Source organism: Trachinotus anak, unplaced genomic scaffold, assembly GCF_046630095.1.
Source record: "Trachinotus anak isolate AG129_WGS33_773 ecotype Australia unplaced genomic scaffold, CSIRO_AGI_Tana_v1 ptg000008l, whole genome shotgun sequence".
NCBI lineage: Eukaryota > Metazoa > Chordata > Actinopteri > Carangiformes > Carangidae > Trachinotus > Trachinotus anak.
In genome coordinates, this window is record NW_027273859.1 from 778,391 (window position 1) to 801,160 (window position 22,770).

At 44.7% G+C, this 22,770-nt stretch overlaps 1 protein-coding gene across 6 annotated transcripts in view; it reads right to left on the reverse strand.

The window, feature by feature from the left end:
• Window positions 1-8,922: 8,922 nt before the first annotated feature.
• Window positions 8,923-22,770, reverse strand: part of tjp2b (tight junction protein 2b (zona occludens 2)) — a 64,265-nt gene continuing 50,417 nt past the window's right edge. For all 6 annotated transcript variants that reach the window (XM_071481748.1, XM_071481750.1, XM_071481751.1 and 3 more), the window contains 10 exons: window positions 21,791-21,975; window positions 20,048-20,143; window positions 19,869-19,948; window positions 19,489-19,699; window positions 19,309-19,409; window positions 17,176-17,394; window positions 16,814-16,906; window positions 15,001-15,471; window positions 14,818-14,903; window positions 8,923-13,844 (listed from right to left, as the gene is read on the reverse strand). In XM_071481748.1, the coding sequence (XP_071337849.1) occupies window positions 13,700-13,844; window positions 14,818-14,903; window positions 15,001-15,471; window positions 16,814-16,906; window positions 17,176-17,394; window positions 19,309-19,409; window positions 19,489-19,699; window positions 19,869-19,948; window positions 20,048-20,143; window positions 21,791-21,975 (1,687 nt within the window). In that variant the 3' untranslated portion in view covers window positions 8,923-13,699. The remainder of the gene's footprint in view (window positions 13,845-14,817; window positions 14,904-15,000; window positions 15,472-16,813; window positions 16,907-17,175; window positions 17,395-19,308; window positions 19,410-19,488; window positions 19,700-19,868; window positions 19,949-20,047; window positions 20,144-21,790; window positions 21,976-22,770) is intronic.

Below are 22,770 nucleotides of genomic sequence, written 5' to 3' on the forward strand. Positions count from 1 at the left end.
AGGTGGCCAAGCTTCAGGTGTGTCTTAAGGACATAAAAACCTGGATGACCAGTAATTTCTTACTCTTAAATTCAGACAAAACTGAAGTTATTGTAATTGGCCCAAAACACCTCAGAGATACACTATGTGATAATATACTGACTCTGGATGACATCACCTTGGCCTCCGGTGCTACAGTCAGAAACCTTGGTGTCATTTCTGACCAAGACTTATCCTTCACCTCACATATAAAGCAAGTCTCTAGGACAGCCTTCTTCCACCTGCGCAACATTGCAAAAATCAGACCCATTCTGTGTCTAGAGGATTCTAAAAAGCTAGTTCATGCATTTGTTACCTCAAGACTGGACAGTTGTAATTCTTTATTGTCAATATGTCCCAAAAATGCAGTAAAAAGCCTCCAATTGATCCAAAATGCTGCAGCACGAGTACTGACAGGAACTAGGAAACGAGATCACATATTTCCTGTGTTAGCTTCTCTGCATTGGCTCCCTGTAAAATCCAGAATACAATTTAAAATCATCCTCCTCACCTACAAAGCCATTAATGGTCAGGCACCATTGTACTTTAAAGAGCTTATAGTTCCCTATTTTCCCAATAGGACACTTCACTCTCTAAATGCAGGTCTACTTGTGGTTCCCAGAGTTTGTAAGAGCAGAATGGGGGGCAGAGCCTTCAGCTATCAGGCTCCTTTCCTGTGGAACCAGCTCCCAGTGTGGGTTCAGGAGGCAGACCCCCTCTCTACCTTTAAGATCAGGCTTAAAACTGTCCTCTTTGATAAAGCTTATAGTTAGGGCTGGCTCGGGTATGTCCTGAACCATCCCTTAGTTATGCTGCTATAGAGCTAGACTGCTGGGGGATTCCCATGATGCACTGGGCTCTCTCTTTCTCTCTCTCTCTCAACTACTTAATGCAATTAACTACTACTACTACTACTACTACTCTCAACTACTTAATGCAATTAAGTTTTTTTCTCTCCCCTGTAGTTTGTGCTTCTCCTCTCTCTTGCTCCCTCTCTTTGTCCTCATTCTGCAGGTATCTCTGCCTCTGGAGCAGCAGGATCCAGATCTACCACTACTCATCATTACTATTAACCACTGTTATCTGTCATTATTATTGATAACACCATTACCTGTACAGCTGCTCCTGGTCCCCCCCCCCCCTTTTCTTCCTAAACCCAACCTGTCGAGGCAGACGGCCGCCCACCCTGAGCCCGGTTCAGTTGGAGGTTTCTTCCTGTTAAAAGAGAGTTTTTCCTCTCTTCTGTTGCCAAGCGCTTGCTCTTTGTGGGAATTGTTGGGTTTGTCACTATGACACAGTAAGGTCTCGAACTTACCCTGTAAAGTGCCTCAAGATAATGTATATTACGATTTGGCGCTATACAAATAATTGAATTTAATAGAATTGAATTGAATATAGGCTGGCTCCAGCATTTAAGGCCCTAAAAGAGCGTTTCTGCAGTGCAGAACTACCCCTATGTACTAGCTTATATATGGTAAATTCTGGATCCTGCCACTTCCTGTTTGACAGTTGGACAAGGAAACTCTGCATGAAGCCAGTTACAGATGTGTGAACACAGAAACCACTTGGTAACCAAAAAATATTTTAATAAATGGTCAGATCAGCACAATCTCTGTAAGAATGCAAACATGGATATTTCATGGCTTTCATTCACAGAACATTTTATCATCCTGTCCTAATGTAGGCTTGTACTGTATCTATGGATGTACTTTCACAGCACCTGCTGAAAATTGGAGGATGTGCACATGGACACCAGACTGGCTGTTGGGACCACCGGGAAGTTTCCTGGCGGGCTGGCCTGCCAATTGGCCTGTGTTTTTTTGTTTGTTTGTTTGTTTGTTTTTTCTAAGTCTTGTGAACACAATGCTCCACACTTCGGGTCAGACGTCCTGTGACAAGGCCATGGATGTATTATAAGAACAGGATCTAAAAATGGCGCCCATTCTTTTTTTTCTTTATTAAACCCTTATTGTACAAACATTGTACAGTATAAACATTGTACAGTTACAATGAATAATGACAACCTCTTTGTTGTACAAAAAATTAAACAAGTTTTAAAGAAAATATCACACCTCCTATGAAGGTAATTGAACTTCAAATTGTATACTGAAACATCAAATACTTATGGTCATTGAGAAAACCATAAGAGAAAGTCATAATAACGTCAGTAATAATAATCATCAGATCAGTATTAAAAAGAAGACAAATAAACAAAAGAGAAGAAAGATTATAGATCAACATGAGTAACATTTTAAGGTAAATGTCATACAAAAAAAACATCAACTTAAATAAATACATTTATGGTTAAATTGTAAACTATTGTAAATAGTAGAACTATGGAACAAAAACAAGGAGCTAAAATAAATTGTGCTCGGACATATGATTATAGAGTTTTCTCTATAGATATTATTAACCTTTTTTTATACATTTTATACATATACAAAGATAATTCTACACTGGAGGGGATCTGGAAAAATGGCATTTATGAATATAGTATTTTGTTAAGATGATGATGTTGTTAGTCAAGAATTCAATATGCTTGTCCTTCAAGATTATTCCTAATTGGATACTTTGGTAAGAGAGAAAAAAAATCTATATTTATGGATTTAGAAATCAACCAAACATGCAAGGATTTCCACAAGGTTTGGACAGTGATGCATTCATAGAACAAATATTCTGTTGTTTCTACATTTATGTTGCATAAATGACAATTTTCCACATTGAATTTAAATCTTTTTCTGATTAACTCATTTGAGGGATAAATATCATGTATAGATTTTTATAGTGCATTTCCCTATGCTTTGGAGGAATTGGAAATTTCAAGAATTTAGTTCTTAATGCCAATATGTCAGTTTTATTTAAGTTTCTCGGATTAACTGTCCTCCTCATTAAATCAGGATACACTGTGTTTACAAAATGTTGTCTCAAGAATTTATTATGCATTTATGAAAATACTACATCATTTATTTTTAAATTTTGTAATTTAGGTGTTGGGATGCAATCTAAATTGTTGGATTAACTGGATAAGAGCCTTTGGAATGTTCCATACCACTTTCATGTAATTACTGGTAGAGCATTCCAGGTCATATTTATTATTAAACTCATCCAGTTTCAGTTTATTAACCATTCCATCCATCAGATGTGTGATTGACCATATTTGTTTTTTCATCCAGTCCTCCATAAATACAGATTTTATCCTGCTTAATATAACTCTGTTATTCCACAGTGGGATATTGTGAGGACTGAAATTGTGTTTGTAAATTATTTTCCATTGTGGCAGGACTTGTTGGTAGAATGCAGAGTTTGACTGATAGTTTGGTGATTTCAAAATCATGTTTAAGTACAATCTCAATGCCTCACAATCTATTAAACACAAGTGAAGGTAATGGAAATGACACCTCTTGGCTAGTCTTTAGACAGGATTGAGGCCATTTAATTTTCAGTATCTATAGCTTTTATTCCACCTGCTTCATAATTCTTTTTAGCAAGTCGCTTGTTTTGATGTAGTGGTTCTTATTCTTCTAAATGAAATTGGGGCTGTGATTTCTGCAGCCTGTCCACAGCCCTAGGGAAGAAGCTTTTCCACAACCTGTTTGTGTGTGTGCTGGGAGTTCTCAGTCTACCTGAGGGGAGGGTGGTGAAGAGGGGGTTTCTGGGGTGTGAGGGGTCCTGCAGGATGTTTGTGGCCCGTTTGAGGAGGCGCCTTGAATAGATGTCACTCAGGTTTGGGAGGGGTGAGCCAGTGATCCTCTCAGCCATCTTCACCACCCGCTACAGGTATTTTTTGTCCGCAGCAGTGCAGCTGGAGTACTATTGTGCAGTGGTAGAAGCTGATCAGCAGTCTCAGGGGAAGCCTGTTGCGTCTCAGGGCCTGCAGGAAGAACAGTCTCTGCGGGGCTTTCTTGATGAAGTAGGAAATGTTCCGGTTCCAGGTCAGGTCCTCAGAAATGTGCACTCCCAAGAACTTAAAGCTCAAGACCCTCTCCACCTCCTCCCCATTGATGCACAGACCATTGTGGTGTGAAAACATTTCTGTCTTCTGTGTTACTTCTGCGTTGCGCGGCCCATAGAGACTGCGCAGTGGTGTCACTCCCATCATGCCTCTGGGCAGTGAGAATGAGCGAACAACGTTCTTGATCTGGCACATCACGTTCATGAGTGCTATGCAAGTGGACTTCATGGATATGTAATAAGACTTCTACAGGACTGGCCCGGGGATTGAAACTACAGATTTATACAAATGTCAACAGCAACAAACAATGAAGATAATGATCTGAAAAGTAAGGTGGTATTAAACCCGACGCTTGTTGATATCATGGTTAATTTGAGTGTAAAGAGTTAATTTATTTGCGATCTTAGACAGAAAATTAGTCATCATTCAGTTTGGAGCTTTAGAGCCTAAAGTCACATTGGAATCAACATTTAAAAAATCATAACCAGTCAAAAATATTAAGTTTGAATTGTCTTTTAGGCATCTTTTAGAAATGGATGCTGCATGTGGCTAGCTACATACAATTGTGCAGGACTTTGTGGGTATATTTTCTGACTGGAGCAGGAGCAGGGAAGGCAGAGGAGAGGCTGACACTCAGGGCCTGTGCGGCAGCGACCAGCATAGGCACCTGTGAGGCTACTAGAGACAGCATCACCAGCGGAAGGTCCGGCCCCGACGATGGAACAGGGAAGAGTTGCTGCTGGGGACGCAGCAAGCAGGGCAGTGGTGGTGAGTGCTTGTGTCTTCCTCCCTGGAGTGAACTCCTGCCTCTTCTTAGGAGACCTGACTCTCCCCATGTCCAGCCTGCTCTGCTGTATGGCTGCAAACACCACCCTTCACACTGTTGGTGTTGACAGTAGGCCACAAGGAGTAGGTGAGGAGAGAGGACAGCTCACTGGTCACTTCTGAAGTCTCCGAATCCTGGTTCCACCTTCCAGGAGGTACAACTGGAAATTCAGTGCATTCTTTACTGGTTCTTGCTCATCTCACCCTGAATGAAGCTGTAGCCCCTGAATTCCTCCAGGCTCATCCTGTTTAGAAGAGCATGTTGCATAAATAAAAGCACCACTTACAATAGAGGCTACTCCCAGGCTGGTGTTCACAGCAGGGCACTGGGTCCTCACAGAGGATGGAGGTGGAGGGGGGCTGGGGGTCCTCCTAGCTACTAAACTGGGCTTCAGTGAGGTAGACTGTGACTCACCAAAGCATGATTAAGTGAAGTGACGGGAGAAAACAGAGCTAATAACACCATAGGCCAAGTCTGAGGCCACAGAATGTGGGGCTTTAGCAGCAGCCCACATCCGCTGCCTTGAGGCTGGTCTGTTGTCCCTTCCAGAAGGACAGACCCAAGAGCTGGCACCAGCTCAGCTGGACCATCCACTTTCTATCCCCCATGACCTCAATGCTCTTCGGTTTAGTTTTTATGAAGACACAACATGTAAATAGTGACAATAGCATTAGTTACAATGACAATAGTTACAACGGTGTATTGCTACATAGACATGGTGTGCTGAACAAGTGCGTACTTATGAGAGCAGTAACATTATACTGATAATTTACGTAAATACAGTACGATTGTAATGCATGTCAGATTATTGAATATCAGATCACGCTCATCTAAATCTCTACTAGTCAATGATCTGATAACTGATCATCATGTAGATCTGCTCTGTCTGACGGAAACCTGGCTGCAGCAGGATGAATATGTTAGTCTGAATGAATCAACACCCCCCACTCATGTTAACGTTCATATCCCTCGAAGCACAGGCCGAGGAGGAGGGGTGGCAGCCATTTATTTATTTAACTTCACATCCACACAGGTTGATGAGCTTGTTGACAGTACTGTAGCCTCACTGCATGCAACACTAGATACTGTGGCCACTCTGAGGAAGAAGATAGTGAGTCAGAGAAGGCTAGCTCCATGGTACAACTCAGAAACACAAGCTTTAAAGCAAAATTCAAGGAAGCTAGAAAGAAGGTTGCGTTCTACTAACCTGGAAGAATCTCTAAAGGCTTGGAAAGACAGCCTATTGGCGTATAAAAAAGGCTCCATGAAGCCAGAACATCCTATTATTCATCATTGATAAGAAAACAAGAATAATCCCAGGTTTCTGTTCAGCACTGTAGCCAGGCTGACAGACAGCCACAGCTGTTGATCCATCTATACCTTTAGCCCTCAGTTGCAATGACTTTATGACCTTCTTTACAAATAAAATTGTCTCTGTTAGAGAAAAAATTCACCATCTGCTCCCCACAGCCTGCTCAGATGTACTGTCCAGTTCAGCAGCCTCAGAGTCCACTGTAACTGGTTTATATTTTGACTGTTTTTCTCCTGTACATCTCTCTGAGCTCGCTTCAACAGTTTCTTCATCTAAACCATCGACTTGTCTTCTAGACCCCGTTCCAACAAGGCTGTTCAAAGAAGTTTTTCCTTTAATCGACACCTCTATATCAAGTCTGATTAACTTATCTTTATCAACTGGTTATGTACCGCAGGCTTTTAAAGTTGCAGTAATTAAACCTCTACTTAAAAAACCTACTCTTGATCCAGATGTTTTAGCCAATTATAGACCCATATCCAACCTCCCCTTTATTTCCAAAATCCTTGAGAAGGTCGTTGCAAACCAGTTATGTGATTATTTGCACAGGAATGGTTTGTTTGAAGATTTCCAGTCAGGTTTTAGAGTCCATCACAGCACAGAAACAGCTCTGGTTAAGGTTACCAATGATCTCCTCATAGCCTCAGACAATGGACTTGTCTCTATACTTGTCCTCCTAGATCTTACTGCTGCATTTGACACCATCAATCATAAGATTCTATTACAGAGACTAGAGCATATGGTCGGCATTAAAGGAACTGCACTAAGCTGGTTTAAGTCATATCTGTCAGATAGACTCCAGTTTGTTCATGTTAATAATGACTCTTCTATTAACACTACAGTCAGTCATGGAGTTCCACAAGGTTCTGTGCTAGGACCAATACTTTTCACTCTATATATGCTCCCTCTAGGAAACATTATTAGGAGGCACCAGATAAATTTCCATTGTTACGCAGATGACACCCAGCTGTACTTATCCATGAAGCCAGGTGAGACTAACCAGGTAGCCAAGCTTCAGGTGTGTCTTAAGGACATAAAAACCTGGATGACCAGTAATCTCTTACTCTTAAACTCAGAAAAAACTGAAGTTATTGTAATTGGCCCCAAACACCTCAGAGATACACTATGTGATAATATACTGACTCTGGATGACATTACCTTGGCCTCCAGTGCTACAGTCAGAAACCTTGGTGTCATTTTTGACCAGGACTTGTCCTTTACTTCACATATAAAGCAAGTCTCTAGGACAGCCTTCTTCCACCTGCGCAATATTGCTAAAATCAGACCCATTCTGTGTCTAAAGGATGCTGAAAAGCTAGTTCATGCATTTGTTACCTCAAGACTGGACTACTGTAACTCTTTATTGTCAGGATGTCCCAAAAATGCAGTAAAAAGCCTCCAATTGATCCAAAATGCGGCAGCACGAGTACTGACAGGAACTAGGAAACGAGATCACATCTCTCCTGTGTTAGCTTCTCTGCATTGGCTCCCTGTAAAATCCAGAATACAATTTAAAATCCTCCTCCTCACCTACAAAGCCATTAATGGTCAGGCACCATCGTACCTTGGAGAGCTTATACTTCCCTATTTTCCCAATAGGACACTTCGCTCTCTAAATGCAGGTCTACTTGTGGTTCCCAGAGTTTGTAAGAGTAGAATGGGGGGCAGAGCCTTCAGTTATCAGGCTCCTCTCCTGTGGAACCAGCTCCCAGTGTGGGTTCAGGAGGCAGACCCCCTCTCTACCTTTAAGATCAGGCTTAAAACTGTCCTGTTTAGTAAAGCTTATAGTTAGGGCTGGCTCGGGTATGTCCTGACCCATCCCTTAGTTATGCTGCTATAGAGCTAGACTGCTGGGGGATTCCCATGATTCACTGGGCTATCTCTCTCTCTCTCTCAATTACTTTATCCCGTAGTTTGTGCTTCTCCTTTCTCTCCCTCTCTCTGTCCTCATTCAGCAGGTATCTCTGCCCCTGGAGCAGCAGGATCCAGATCCACCACTACTCATCATTATTATTAACCACTGTTATCTGTCATCATTATTGATAACACACAGCTGTTCCTGGTCTTTCTCTCTCTCTTTTCTCCTCTCTCCTCCCCCCTCCTCCCCTTTTTTATCTCCTCCTAAACCCAACCTGTCGAGGCAGACAGCCGCCCACCCTGAGCCCTGTTCTGTTGGAGGTTTCTTCCTGTTAATAGGGAGTTTTTCCTCCCCCGTCGCCAAGCGCTTGCTCTTTGTGGGAACTGTTGGGTTATTCTCTGTAACAAAGTAAGGTCTTGACCTTGTTCTATAAAGTGCCTTGCGATAATGTATATTATGATTTGGCGCTATACAAATAAAATTGAATTGAATTGAATTGAATAATTTAGCAAACTACACGTTTGTTTTTTATTTCAGATACAGTAATGACGTGGATATATCTACAACCATTGACAGCTGTCAGTCTTACCTGGGCTAGAGATGGGCTAATACACAGAGGTACTTAAATGTCATTAGCTAGGTAACTAGGTAACTAGTTAATATTTACAGCAAAACGTTAGGTCACATGTCGCATGTCACACACTGTGACCCTGCAGCACATAACACACGCTCATGTAGCGCTACCGCTATCAATAGCAACCAGGTGGAACAGTTCACATCAGCACAGTAGGAGAACCAGAGGACTGGCGGATCAGACTGACAGTCAGTGTGATGTCACTGCTGACACTGAAGCTTCTACAGATCACCTGAGGCTCATATCAATCAAATGTATTGATTAGTGCGGTGAAGTGGCTGGTGATGATCCTGTTTGTCTCACTGATCACAGGAAACACAGACGTGGTTAAGACCTTTTGTTTATTTGGTGTTTGAAGGTAAATACATGAAGGACTCACAGACACAGTCTCTGTCCTCTGAGGTCTCATCACAATGATCCCTCTCACCTGTCGGTCTCAGGATGTGTCTGAAGTCACTCATTCCCTCCTCCCTCCTCACTGTCCAGACAGTTCTCTGTAGAGGACAATACACTGAGCTCATCAGTAAAACTGAAAAACACTTTCAGACTCTACTTGGGTAATTTTCTCCGCATCATTTTTCAGTCTTTCACTTTGAGCACAATGCATGATGCTATACATTGCATCCAGAAAGTATTCACTTTTTCCACATTTTGTTATGTTACAGCCTTATTTCAAAATGGATTAAATTCATTTTTTACCTCAAAATTCTACACACAATACACCATAATGACAAAGTGAAAAAAGTTTGCTTGAAATTTTTAATATATTAAAAATAAAAAACAAAAAAATCACATGTACATAATTATTCACAGACTTTGCCATGACACTCAAAACTGAGCTCAGATGCATCCTGTTTCCATTGATCATTCTGCAGGTGTTTCTACAACTTGATTGGAGTCCAACTGGGGTAAATTCATTTGATTGGACATGATTTGGAAAGGCACACACCTGTCTATATAAGGTCCCATAGTTGACAGTGCATGTCAGAGCACAAACCAAACCATGAAGTCCAAGGAATTGTCTGTAGACCTCAGAGATAGGATTGTATGGAGGCCCCGATCTGGGGAAGGGTAAAGAAAAATTCCTGCAGCATTGAAGGTCCCAGTGAGCACAGTGGCCCCCATCATCCGTAAATGGAAGAAGTTTGGAACCACCAGGACTCTTTCTAAAGCTGGCCGCCTGGCCAATCTGAGCGACTGGGGCAGAAGGGCCTTAGTTAGGGAGGTGACCAAGAACCCAATGGTCACTCTGACAGTGCTCCAGCATTGCTCTGTGGAGAGAAGAGAACCTTCCAGAAGGACAACCATTTCTGCAGCACTCCACCAATCAGGCCTGTATGGTAGAGTGGCCAGATGGAAGCCACTCCTCAGTAAAAGGCACATGACAACCTGCATGGAGTTTGCCAAAAGGCACCTGAAGGACTCTCAGACCATGAGAAACAAAATTCTCTAGTCTGATGAAACCCAAAGATTGAACTCTTTGGCCTGAATGCCAAGCGTCATGTCTGGAGGAAACCAGGCACCGCTCATCACTTGGTCAATGCCATCCCTACAGTGAAGCATGGTGGTGGCAGCATTATGCCATGGGGATGTTTTTCGGCAGCGGGAACTGGGAGACTAGTCAGGGTCGAGGGAAAGATGAATGCAGCGATGTACAGAGACATCCTTGATGATAACTTGCTCCAGAGCGCTCTGGACCTCGGACTGGGGCGAAGGTTCATCTTCCAACAGGACAACGACCCTAAGCACAGCCAAGATAACAAAGGAGTGGCTTCAGGACAACTCTGTGAATGTCCTTGAGTGGCCCAGCCAGAGCCCAGACTTGAACCCGATTGAAAATCTCTGGAGAGATCTGAAAATGGCTGTGCACCGACGCTCCCCATCCAACCTGATGGAGCTTGAGAGGTTCTGCAAAGAATAATGGGCGAAACTGCCCAAATATAGGTGTGCCAAGCTCGTAGCATCATACTCAAAAAGACTTAAGGCTGTAATTGCTGCCAAAGGTGCTTCAACAAAGTATTGAGCAAAGACTGTGAATACTTATGTACATGTGATTTTTTTTGCTTTTTATTTTTAACATATTTGCAAAAATTTTAAGCAAACTTTTTTTCACTTTGTCATTATGGTGTATTGTGTGTTGAATTTTGAGGTAAAAAACTAATTTAATCAATTCTGGAATAAGGCTGTAACATAACAAAATGTGGAAAAAGTGAAGCAATGTGAATACTTTCCGCATGCACTGTATATTGTTACTTCGTGACCATTGGTTGTACACTACTTTTCATGATGCATTGTGGGATATTATGAGTCACTATATAGGGTATATAATTCTCACTGTACATTCGGAAAGCACTACAGAATGGACTCACTCAGTGAGTGATTTCAGACACAGCCTCTGACAGTTAGCACCTGGTGACAGGTGTGGAAGTGACAACTGAAGAATGAACCCTGTAGGCCACTGTTCATTCACACAGAGACAGCTCACCAGGCAGCTCTGGGTTCAGGACTGGAAGGCGAAAGGAAACTAAAGACTGGGTTTGTCAGTGTATACCACTGGGACCAATCAGAAAACAGGCATTAATTGATTTTGCTCTGGATGATGTCACCAAACACTTGTAAGAGAACAGGACGATGTAAGAGAAGAGGACAATGAGTTCTTTGATTTGTATGACTACTAGGTAGTCGGGGACTGATATTGGGAGAAAAAAGAAAAGCAAAGGAATGAATGAAGAAAAGAGGTAAAGACTCGTCAGCTTACTGTGTAGCTTTCTCCATCTGAGGATCTGTTTCCTGTCCCCAGATCTGCAGCTAGCATGTGCTCCTCCTCATCCCTCTCAAAGCACAGGCCCTGCCCACCAAGGCTGGCGTCCTCATTCAGCTGAGACAAGTGAGATGATACCACCCTGTCAGACTCGTCGATGAACTGAAGACCTGGATCTCATGGTGGTCTACAGGACACGTCAAAGATCAGCTGATCTGATTTGAAACATCAACGCAGAACGTGAAACGCACCTGATGAGCAGGATGCCATCGCTACTTCTGTCATCACCACAACAAGAGATGCTCTGTCCTGACAGTGAATAGGCTCTGCCCTGTGTGTAAGAGTGTGTGTGTGTGTGTGTGTGTGTGTGTGTGCGTGTGTGTGTGTGTGTGTGTGTGTGTGTGTCTCTGCTGCACCTTTTGTGTTGATGGTTGTAGTTTATTTTGAAATCTGACTAACTCTGTGATGTCAGATCCTCTGAGCTAGCTAGCTTCCCAACTAGCTAGTTTACTAACTAGCTCAGTTTATCAAACTAGTTAGCATGATTGCTAACGGGATAATAGATTTACACAATTTTTGGAAGACATATTTGTACCATGGTCTCATAACTTTCTAAAATCTCTGCTACAAGCTAACAGGCTACAAGCTAATATCTTTGTTTAGGAGTGTGTGGCCTGTCGTTCCTGCAGAGATCAGCTGTCAGGACACTTCACTGGTTCATGGCAGTGACAGAGACTGATTTAATCCATGAGAGCTCGTTCTCTGATCTGACTCCACCACAAGTCACTGATTTCACCAAGAATGTGACCGGATCATTAAAGCCCATCCAGTTTAACACCTCGAACTTGTCTCAGACGGACTCTGCTTTTGACTGGACTGGACAGGGTCCAGGGCTCTTACACATGGTGGACAGGACAGAGGAGTGTGGACTGGAGTAGTGGGTCTGTGTGTCTCTGGAGGTGAAGCAGACAGTCCAGCGTGTGGGGACAGCATTAAGGTTTTGGTGTCACTGGTTCCCTGGTTTACCTTTGACAGCAGCAGAGGTTTTAGTCCGGCTGGGTGGCTGAGGGGACAAAGGACAACCTGAACCTCGTGGGACTAAGAAAGTAAAAGGCACTTCAACCAACTGTAACAACTCCAGTGTGACTACAGAGAAGATATAGAGATATATAGAGTTTACACAGGCAGCGTCATATAGAAGGAATGCAAAGACTGAGTATAAACACCTTACTATACAAACACAAATATATACACACACTCACTTACACACACATGCATGCACTCATATATGTACACATACAGACAGGTGACAAATTAAAGGAAAAACCTGAATAAATAGAGAGACAGTGAATCCAGATGTTTCACACAGCTATACTGCATGGTAAAATGAAGCAGTTGATATCCTATCATGCTCTGGGGCAGGTATAAAAGAGGTGATCAGGCCCAGGTGATTCTCAGTTACAGAACTGTGGTCAGATGAAGCGTCCTTCAGCATGTTCTCCAAAAGAAGGCGAGGTCATGTGGTGTACACACAGAGAATGGTCCAGGTCTGGGTGCTGAACCCTGACAGTGAGGTTGCCACCGGCTCTGTTATTTTACAGGGGGCACTTTGCTGGTTTTGCTCAACTCGTCCCCTCAGAGGGAGGGGGTCACTGCAGGTCAATACAAAGTAGTTCAGAGTAAGGGTTCAGACTGTCCTGAGGGGAGGGGTCTCTTCAGGATGACAGTGTCTCATCCACAGGCCACAGGGTCACTGATGAAGATGAAGATGATGTCAATCATATGCTGTGACCTTCACAGTCCCCTGATCTCAGTCCAGGTGATCTACTCCTGGTGGAGCATCACCTGACTGAAAACTTGACGTTAGTTTCTCCTTGAATCTGTCACATGTCTGTACACACACACACACACACACACATATATATATAAATATATATGAATATATATATATATAGGCCGTTTGTAAGAATATATAGTGAGTAGCTTACAAAAGAAGAAAAGATGTGATCAAGCGCATTGAGGTTTTGTGAGGGCAGAACTCGTGGCAATAGGTTTCAGTTGCTGTGTACAAACTGAAGAGTTGCATAGGCAGAAAACAGGAAGTTCCTGATTGTTGGTAAAAAACAATTCAACGCAATGTCAAAGTAAAGTGAGGACGGTGTGTCCCTGTCCTCACAGACAGTCCAGGTCCTCAAAGGAAACCGAAGCAGCAGTCGGGTCAGTCAGTAGCTGACTTGTGCAGGGCGTGATGGAATGGCAGGTGTCAGACATGTCTGTCCGGGGGGGGGGGGGGCAGGCACCGGCAGGCACCGGCAGGCACCGCCGCTGTGTGCCGACCCTACAGCTCGGTGTCCTGGTACTGGTGGGAGTTGGCGGTGTGATATCCTGGTACTGACTCCTCCTCTGCCTCCTCCTGGGTTAGGTAGAGGGGACGTCCCTCCTTGGAGGACAGAGGAGTCTTGGGTTCAGGACGGGAGCTGGAGCTGGAAGGACAGAAGATACGCGGTGAAATGAGTCCTGCCCCCCCTCCAGGTTATTTTCATCAACACTGTTTTCTGATTGGTCCACAACAGTTACTGGATGTCACTGTCATGAAATAGCTCACAGGCAGGGACCATGAATGTTACATCAGGGTCAGGATCTTCAACCTCTTTCAGACTGTGGTTGTGTCTGTCTCACTCACTCATTCACTCCTCCCTCCTCCATCCAGGAAGTTCTCTGTAGAGGTCCATATAGTGAACTATAGTGGGAGTAGTGAGTGATTTTGGACACAGCAGAAGGTGTCTTTCTGGATGAAAGACACAGGTCTTTCATCACTACACCCTCACACCTTCTCTTATACCCACAATCCTTTTCAACTGCTTTAGTAAATACCTTAACTATTTTATAATATAATCTTCCACATGTCCTCTTGACTTCCACTGTGTCTCTTAACCTTATTTTTTTAATGATGCTTCTGTCAGTGAAGATTTAAAGTTGGTTGACATGTTTTTGTAGCCCATCACTCAGTTATTTTAGTGGAGCCCAAGGTTGTTGACTAAAGTCTGATGAGTTATTAAAGGAGTGCTTTACAAGTACAAGGACATACTTCTAAAATAGGCCACAAACTGTGTTTCATTTCTCTTTATTAGTTAAATGTAAGACACCTTGTGACCATAAGACCATACACAATTACTTTGGACACTTCTTCTGACTGTGGACACAGCAGGACAAGGGTGTCAGGTTTTATATAACTTTTGTCATAATTTCCCTCTGAGTGACCCTGCTGTTTAATCCCCCCGGTAGAGACAATGAAGACAGTTGAGACAGTAGAGACAGTGAAGACAGTAGAGACAGTGAAGGCAGGAGAGACAGTACAGACAGTGAAGACAGTAGAGACAGTGAAGGCAGGAGAGACAGTACAGACAGTGAAGACAGTAGAAACAGTGAAGACAGTAGAGACAGTAGAGAACCTACCCGATGGGCTGTGGACGACTGTGGTCCAGCTTGGCGGTCTTCAGAGGAACAGCGTAGATGTCTGGATGTTTTTGAGCGATTTCCAGCTGGAACACAGAGACCGTTAAAGCCTGAAGATCCAGACAGAAAGTCCAGTAAATACTGGATTTGGATCTGGATCTGTGTGAGAGCAGTGGTGCTCACCCTGGCCTTCTGAGCCTCCTGCAGCTCCAGAATCCTCTGGGCTCGGGCAAAGTGATCCATCTTCTCAAAAGCCTTGACCTTCCCCAGGAAGGACTTCATGGATGGGTCCTCGATGGGGGGGTCCTCTGCTGGGTCCTCCTGCTGCCTGATGGCTGCCACCGCTGCAGGGGGCGGGACCACAGGTGGGTGGACTGCTGTCGCTGTGGGCGCAGTGGGGGGTTGGGAAGCTCCCAGGGGTTGCAGTTTGTTGAAGGAGTTGAAGTGATGAATGGGGGGAGGGGGCGGGGGGCTGGACAGGATGGCTGAACGGGAGATGGGTGGGGGGGGGTCGTTGTTGCTGCTGGCGGGGCTACTGCTGGAGGGAGAGTCATAACTTCTGCTTGGAGGCGGAGGGTGGTATTGGCGGGAATGGTGGTGTGGGTTGATGGAGCCAGACACAAAGACTAGCTCATCCCTCAGAGACAGGTGCACCTGTTGGGGGAGGGAAAGCATCAGAGCAGAGGCCTCCACCTGTACCTGGACTCTCTGTCAAACACCTGACCACAACTCCGACCAAACCTCTAACCACACCTCCAACCACACCTCTAACCACAACTCCAACTACACCTACGACCTCACCTCTAACAACACCTCTGACCACATCTGCGACCACACCTGTAACCACACGTCCGACCACACCGCTAGCCACACCTCTGACCACACGTCTGACTACACCTCTGACCTCACCTCTCTGACCACACCTCCGACCTCACCTCTCTGACCACACCTCTAACCACACCTCTGACTACACCTCTGACCACACCTCTAACCACACCACTGACCACACCACTGACCACATCTCCGACCACACCTCTAACCACACCTCTAACCACACCTCTGACCACACCGACAGAGGCAGATCATCCTCCGTCTTTGGTTCTCTGAGGTAGACCAGGTTCTGGTCTTCAAGTAGGAGGGTCTTGAGGTACAGCAGGGATTTTAACCACCCACTTTCGGAGGTGGTTTCCCTGGTTACAGACTGTGTGGAAAACACTGGCTGAGCGATGGAAACACAGCTGATGGTGTCACATGGGTCATGATGTGGTCAGATGTACTATTAAAATACCCCCCTCCCCCCGACTGAAGGGGTCTTGTACTGGGTTGATCACATATTAAGCTACAGGATAAAAACAAGTGGCACAATCAGGCACAAATTCAAACTGTATCTAGTGCTGTGACATCACGACCACACCTACTTAGGAGACAGGAAGTGTACATCATTTCATACCATTGGTGCTGCCTGTAATACGTTGTCTTCTGTACAGAGGATCTTTGACTCACCATCACCTCTCTCAGAATGTGAAACTGTTTTCAGGTGTTACAGTATCTGTCTCTTAACAAGGTGGTTTCACATGATCTGTTCAGGTACACAAAGCTGTTTAACTGTGAATCATAAAAATGGGAAACTGGTTTTGACAGGCTGCGACCAGCTGTTCATCACCACTGACAGTACAACAGCTCAAACATGGCTCCAGTATATTCAGATGACAGAGGTGACCCTCTACAGGTGGGGCCCAGCTGACTTCTCTGGACAGTAACAGTCTGATGATGACCTGTTTGATTTTCATCACCTGCCTTCATCATCAGACTGTTGTGACACAGAACCTCAATGTGCCTCCAGATGAGACGTAAACAGAAACAGCTGTTTCCTGAGTGTCAGGACCTGAGCGTTCTCCAGAGCCAAGTGTCTCCAGAAGTCCAGAGACTCAGTGACACAGATGATGCGAGTGTGTGTGTGTGTGTGTGTGTGAGTGTGTGTGTCTGTCTGTCTCACCTTGTTGTCTGAAGGACTGGACCTGTTGAGGACTTCCTGGCTGCTGAGTTTCCTCATACGACACCTGATGTCTGGACTGTATCTGCGCAAGATCTACATGCATGCACACACACACACACACACACACACACACACACACACACACAGCAGACACAGCTGGTGACACAAGGTGAAAATCATCAGACTGACGTGTAACTTCAGTGACCTCATCCATCATCATGAAGATCTGAACAGTTTAGGACCAAACCAGGTATCTGGTCGGCTGCTGTCTGAACCAGTGTGTGTGTGTGTGTGTGTGTGTGTGTGTGTGTGTGTGTGTGTGTGTGTGTGTGTGTGTGTGTGTGTGTATGTGTGTGAGAAACCTCTTCGGCTGTCACAGGTTCAGATGAGCGACTGATGGCAGAGATGTGTCCTGTCTCCAGATCGTGCTCGTTGTCGGTGTAGGCCCCGCCCTCATCAGCAGTGTCGTCCAGATCAGAGGTCAGCCGGCTGTCCATGCTGAGGTAGTCGCCAGACATGGCGGACAGAAAGGACAGACGCTCCACATCCTGGCAGTCCAGATCAGTCTCTACTGCCTCCAGCTAGAAGAGACACATGATGGATCTTGGGTGTACAGGAAAGAAGGATGGACAGACGGAAAGCACGAGAACGAGAGAAGAAAAACAAACAGAGCCAAGCTGTAGAGAACTACTGACAGGAAGTGGAACACACACTGAGCATTGTGCACACAGTTTACAGGAGGATGAGTCCAGTTCATCAGGACCAGCAGGTCAAAGCTGCAGAGGCTCCGCCTACTCCACAGTCTGTGTCAACCTGAGGTGGACAAGGTAACAGGACCACCTGACGGCCCAGACACACATGTTCTATACTGTCCACACATCACCAGGGCTGTGTCCATTCATGTCACCTGTAAGGTCATTCATTATCATCACATAGATTCATCCTCTGGATATATGAAGATATAAGTTTACAGCATATATGAAATATACACACAGGAAAAACTGTATATGTTCATGTATTATCTACAATGAATTTATATATGGTATCACATGTTACGACCATATACACATGTGGACAAAATTGTTGGTACCCTTCCGTTAAAGAAAGAAAGACCCACAATGGTCACTGAAATAACTTGAAACTGACAAAAGGAATAATACATAAAAATTTACTGAAAATTAACTAATGAACATTGTTAACATTGTTGTTAATAAGACATTGCTTTTGAATTGTGGTTCAACAGAATCATTTTAAAAAACAGACTAATGAAACTGGCCTGGACAAAAATGATGTCTGATATATATGTCATATATATAAATTAAGTATATGGAGATACTGTATATTACGTTTGTGTGTGGGATCCAGAAGAATTAGCACCTCTGAACCAGTCTCAGGACTTTATCACAGGACTGATCCAGTTTCAGCTGGTGGACCTGATTAACTGGACTCTGTGCTGACTGTGGACTGAAGCTGTGAAGGCTTTAACACTGGTTTAACCCCTGCTGTTCCTGACATCCTGTACCATCACATCTGTTTAAGTCTCAGTGACTCTGGAGTCTATGGAACACCATTTTAATCAATATTGGATAAATAAATAAATATAGCTATGAAATAAATAAATTAGGTAATAAATATAGAAATATAAAAATGGATATAAGTATATAAGTGAGTCAATAAACAGGACACACTCGCTCTTCGTCACATTGTTTCACGCTCACAGACTAAAGCAGATCTTAGGATCATTTCAGGCTTCTATACATCCATCATCTCATAATCTATCATTTGTCATCCGTCCATGTTCTACCGTTTATCTGTGTCCATGCAGGCCTGACCTGACGTCGGAGAGCCTCTCTGTTTGGACAGAGAGCTGCTAGCTGCCGGGCAGACAGGTACAACAGGTGCGTCACATCTCCTCTGAGGGTTGGTGCTCCTGTTAGAGCTGGAGACTTGGAGGGAAATGATCCGGATGGTGAATGTGTGTTTTCTATACTTATTTAGAGGTGCTACACTACAGCTGTAACCAGTCAACATGGCTCTGCTGCCTGGTGCTGTCGCTTTGGTCTCAAACTGTGAGATAACTACGCCCTCTCATTTGAATATAACTAATGGAAATAAAAAGAGCTGGGAAATAAATGTGGCTTTAGGAAATGAGAGTCTTCAGAAATAAATAAATGTTGAATTATAAAATAAAAGTCCCCTGAAATAAATTAAAAAGTCATTTTTAAAATAAAAAAAACTACTTATTTAATTATATTTACATTTATTTATACTGTATATTTCTACATTTATTACCTAGTTTATCTATTTCAGGAATTATTTCATAGCTGTAGTTATGTATTTATTTAATATTGATTGCAATGGTGTTCCTCTGATCACATGTAGAGATGAACCTCAGACCTGCACAGTCACACTTCTGGTATGATTAAAGTCCTAACCTGTGTGTGTGTGTGTGTGTGTGTATGTGTGTGTATGTGTGTGTTTGTGTGTGTGTTTACCTTGCCATCAGACACCCACACAGCTTGCATCTGCTGTTCTCTGATGGAGTCTTTCAGGCTGCCGTACCAGGCATCGTTGGCTGAGTTCAGGTCGATGGTGGCTAGATGAGAAAACCGTCCAACCTCAGCACACACACTTCAACAAGGTCAACAAGCAGCTGCTACTGTGTGTGTGTGTACCAGTGAAGAGGTGTGTGCAGGTCTTCCTCAGTTTGACAGCCTGCTCATACAGCTTGCGGGCACTGCGGTTGGAGCTGGGGATGATCCTCTGTCTCATGGCCTTGATGCCGTGCTTGGAGTCTGGATTGAAGAAGATTACGATGGGGTACCACTGGGTGTAGTTCAGGGTGTCCACGGCCTTTGGTGTCACATCCAGCAGGGCGTGCTTGTCCTGAGGAACAGGGACAGGAAGTGAAGGAGGTCTGACCAGACCAGCTGAGGATCAGTTTGTTCAGACCAGGGAGTGAGACACATCAGTGTGTGTGTGTGTGTGTGTGTGTGTGTGTGTGTGTGTGTGTGTGTGTGTGTGTGTGTGTGTGTGTGTGTGTGTGTGTGGCTACCTGCTCGATGATCTGTCGGATGGTGTTGAGACGGACCACACCTGAGGACTTCTCAGAGCCAGCGTCTTTGGGCTCAGTTTCTGACAGAGAGCAGAGACACAGTGAGAAGACTCACATACACACACAAAAACACAAAGACACAGACACACACACACAAACACAAACGCACACACACTCACTGGCTACAACAAACTGGTCTGGGATCTCGGAGGCCAGCCTCTCCGTAGCAGCATCAGCGATGGGGCCGAACAGAACCACAGGACGCCGGAAACCAGCTGCAAGCACACAGAGGACAGTGGTCTGAAACTGAGTAGATGAAAACTAGATGCTAAAGACTCTAACACACTGACATGTCTTGTCACTTACAGGCCAACATCAACAGACGTGATCCAGGTACTCAGGTCCTCTACCCCTGGAGGTCTGGATTCAACAAGACCCCAGAGGACCATAAAAATCTGGCACCCAGACATTAGGGTGTAGCCTCTGTAAACCATCTCCACAACCCTGTGTACTACTGCAGACCAGAACCCCACAGAACAGAACTGTGGATCAGAAAAGTTTTCTTTAAATCCTGTTCACAAAGCTGCCAACAAAGAGACCAACAAAAACTCCTGGGCACAGACTGAGATCCAAATTCAGTTATTATTCTCATCAGTCTGATCAGCTCTGTGTCGACCTGGAGAATTTAATTTACAATAAAAACTTAAATAATAAAAGAATGAAAACCTGACTGACCCTGACTGAGAGGCTGTGATCCACCTGTTGTACCTGTGGTGATGCAGCTGTGGTCCCAGCTGTGGGGGGAGGGAGGTGTGATACCCACCGTCCCTCACAGTGACACACATGATGAACATGATCTTGTCAAGCAGCTACCTCAGGCCCCTCCCACTAACATCATGAACCATGTGTAGATCCACTTTACGACAACGTCTACAACTGGAACAACAACACAACCTGTGTGATCAGGACCACCAGGACCATCAGGACCACCACGACCACCAGCATCAACACAACCTGTGTGATCAGGACCATCAGGACCACAAGGACCATCAAGACCATCAGGATCATCAGGAACAACACAAGCTATGTTATCAGGACCATCAAGACCACCAGGACCACCAGGACCATCAAGATCATCAGTACCATCAGTACCAACACAACCTGTGTGATCTGGACCACCAGGACCACCAAGAACATCAGGACCACCAGGACATTCAAGACGTGATGTTTCTCCTGTTCACAGAAACGTCCTCGTCTTGTGATGGTTCAGTCATTTTTACATGGTTCCATCTCTGGCTCTAATCACACTGGGTCGACCTGATGCTGCTGCTTCATTTCTCTGGAGCTGGAGAACATCTGAAGGGAACCATATGAACTATTCTATGATGTAGGTTCTACAGAGAGGGGACCACAGTCCTTTATGATTCTCTGTGATCTGGTCTCAGTGAGTCAGGATCCTCTCCACTAGTTCTGATTCTTCCAGACTCAGGTTCTACTTTTAGCTCTGAGTGTCTTTGTGAATTAGTCTGAGTCAGAAACATGAGGAGTCCTGAAATCAGGATGGACAGGACCAGTATTTAAATCAGACACTGAGGAGAGGCTTTTATTCTGAAAAGGTTTGTGAAAACAGGTCCTGACAGACAGACAGACAGACAGACAGACAGACAGATAGATAAAGAGGCAGACAGACAGACAGACAGACAAGCAGATAGATAGATAAAGAGGCAGACAGACAGACAGACAGACAGACAGGCAGGCAGGCAGGAAGGCAGATAGATAGATAGATAGATAGATAGATAGATAGATAGATAGATAGATAAGAGGCAGACAGACAGAGACAGGCAGGCAGGCAGGCAGACAGACAGACAGACAGGCAAGCAGACAGACAGGCAGGCAGACAGACAGACAGACGGATGACCCACCCTCTCTGAGCACCACTCGTTCGTAGGCTGGGAAGCGGGTGCTCAGTGTGTGACTGCTCAGGGTGTCTCTGCTCTTCCTCAACTCCTTCCTCTTCCCTGAGCGTTGTCCTCTCAGCCTCCAGAAGTCCGCTCTGTCTCCTACAGCTGTTCTCTGAGAGCTCTGGACACTGGACATCTGCTCCGCCCTGACAGGGACCAGACACACCCATCATCACACAACCTGCAACCTGAGTCCAGAACAGTTCAGTCCAGACCAGCAGGGAGCAGTGGACCACGAGACAAACCACCAATAGGAGCACAGAGATCTCTTCAGTTGTAAACACTGAGAGGACAGAGGACGGAACCTGTCACACATGTCCATCAGCTGATCTGACACAGAGGACATCCATTAGTCCAAAGACCTAAAGAGTGTTCCAGGTGTTCATCTCTCCACACCCATGGACACCTGTAGACACCTGTCAGTCATGTTTGCTGTGATCCACTCTTTGACTCATCCTTTAAAAAGGGCTGTAGAAACAAACCTGACTATATCTGATAAATGTGGGCCTTTGACAGCAGACACACCTGTGTCCTGGTGTGAACATGTGGTATCACCATACCACACCTTCACCTGAGACATGTGACCCTGTGTCAGTGTGATGTTATTGCAGTGAATCTGTCTAACACCCACACATCTTTAACAGTGTGATACAGATTAAGTGACGGAGCTGCGGACTTTGTTGACCTCTGATGGCCTTTGCACAAATACCTAGCTGACCGATCCAGAGTGTTTAGTTTTCTTGTTTGTTAGTCTTTGACTCACCTGGTGCTGACAGCAGGAGACATTATGGTGTGATGTCATGGTGATGTCGTTTTGCTGTGATGTCATGGTGACATTGTGACTGTGTTAGGTGTCATGGCAGGTTGTGACTGTGTGTGGTGTCATGGTGAGGTTGTGTTGCTGTGGTGTCAGGGTGATGTGATTCTGTGTGGTGTCATGG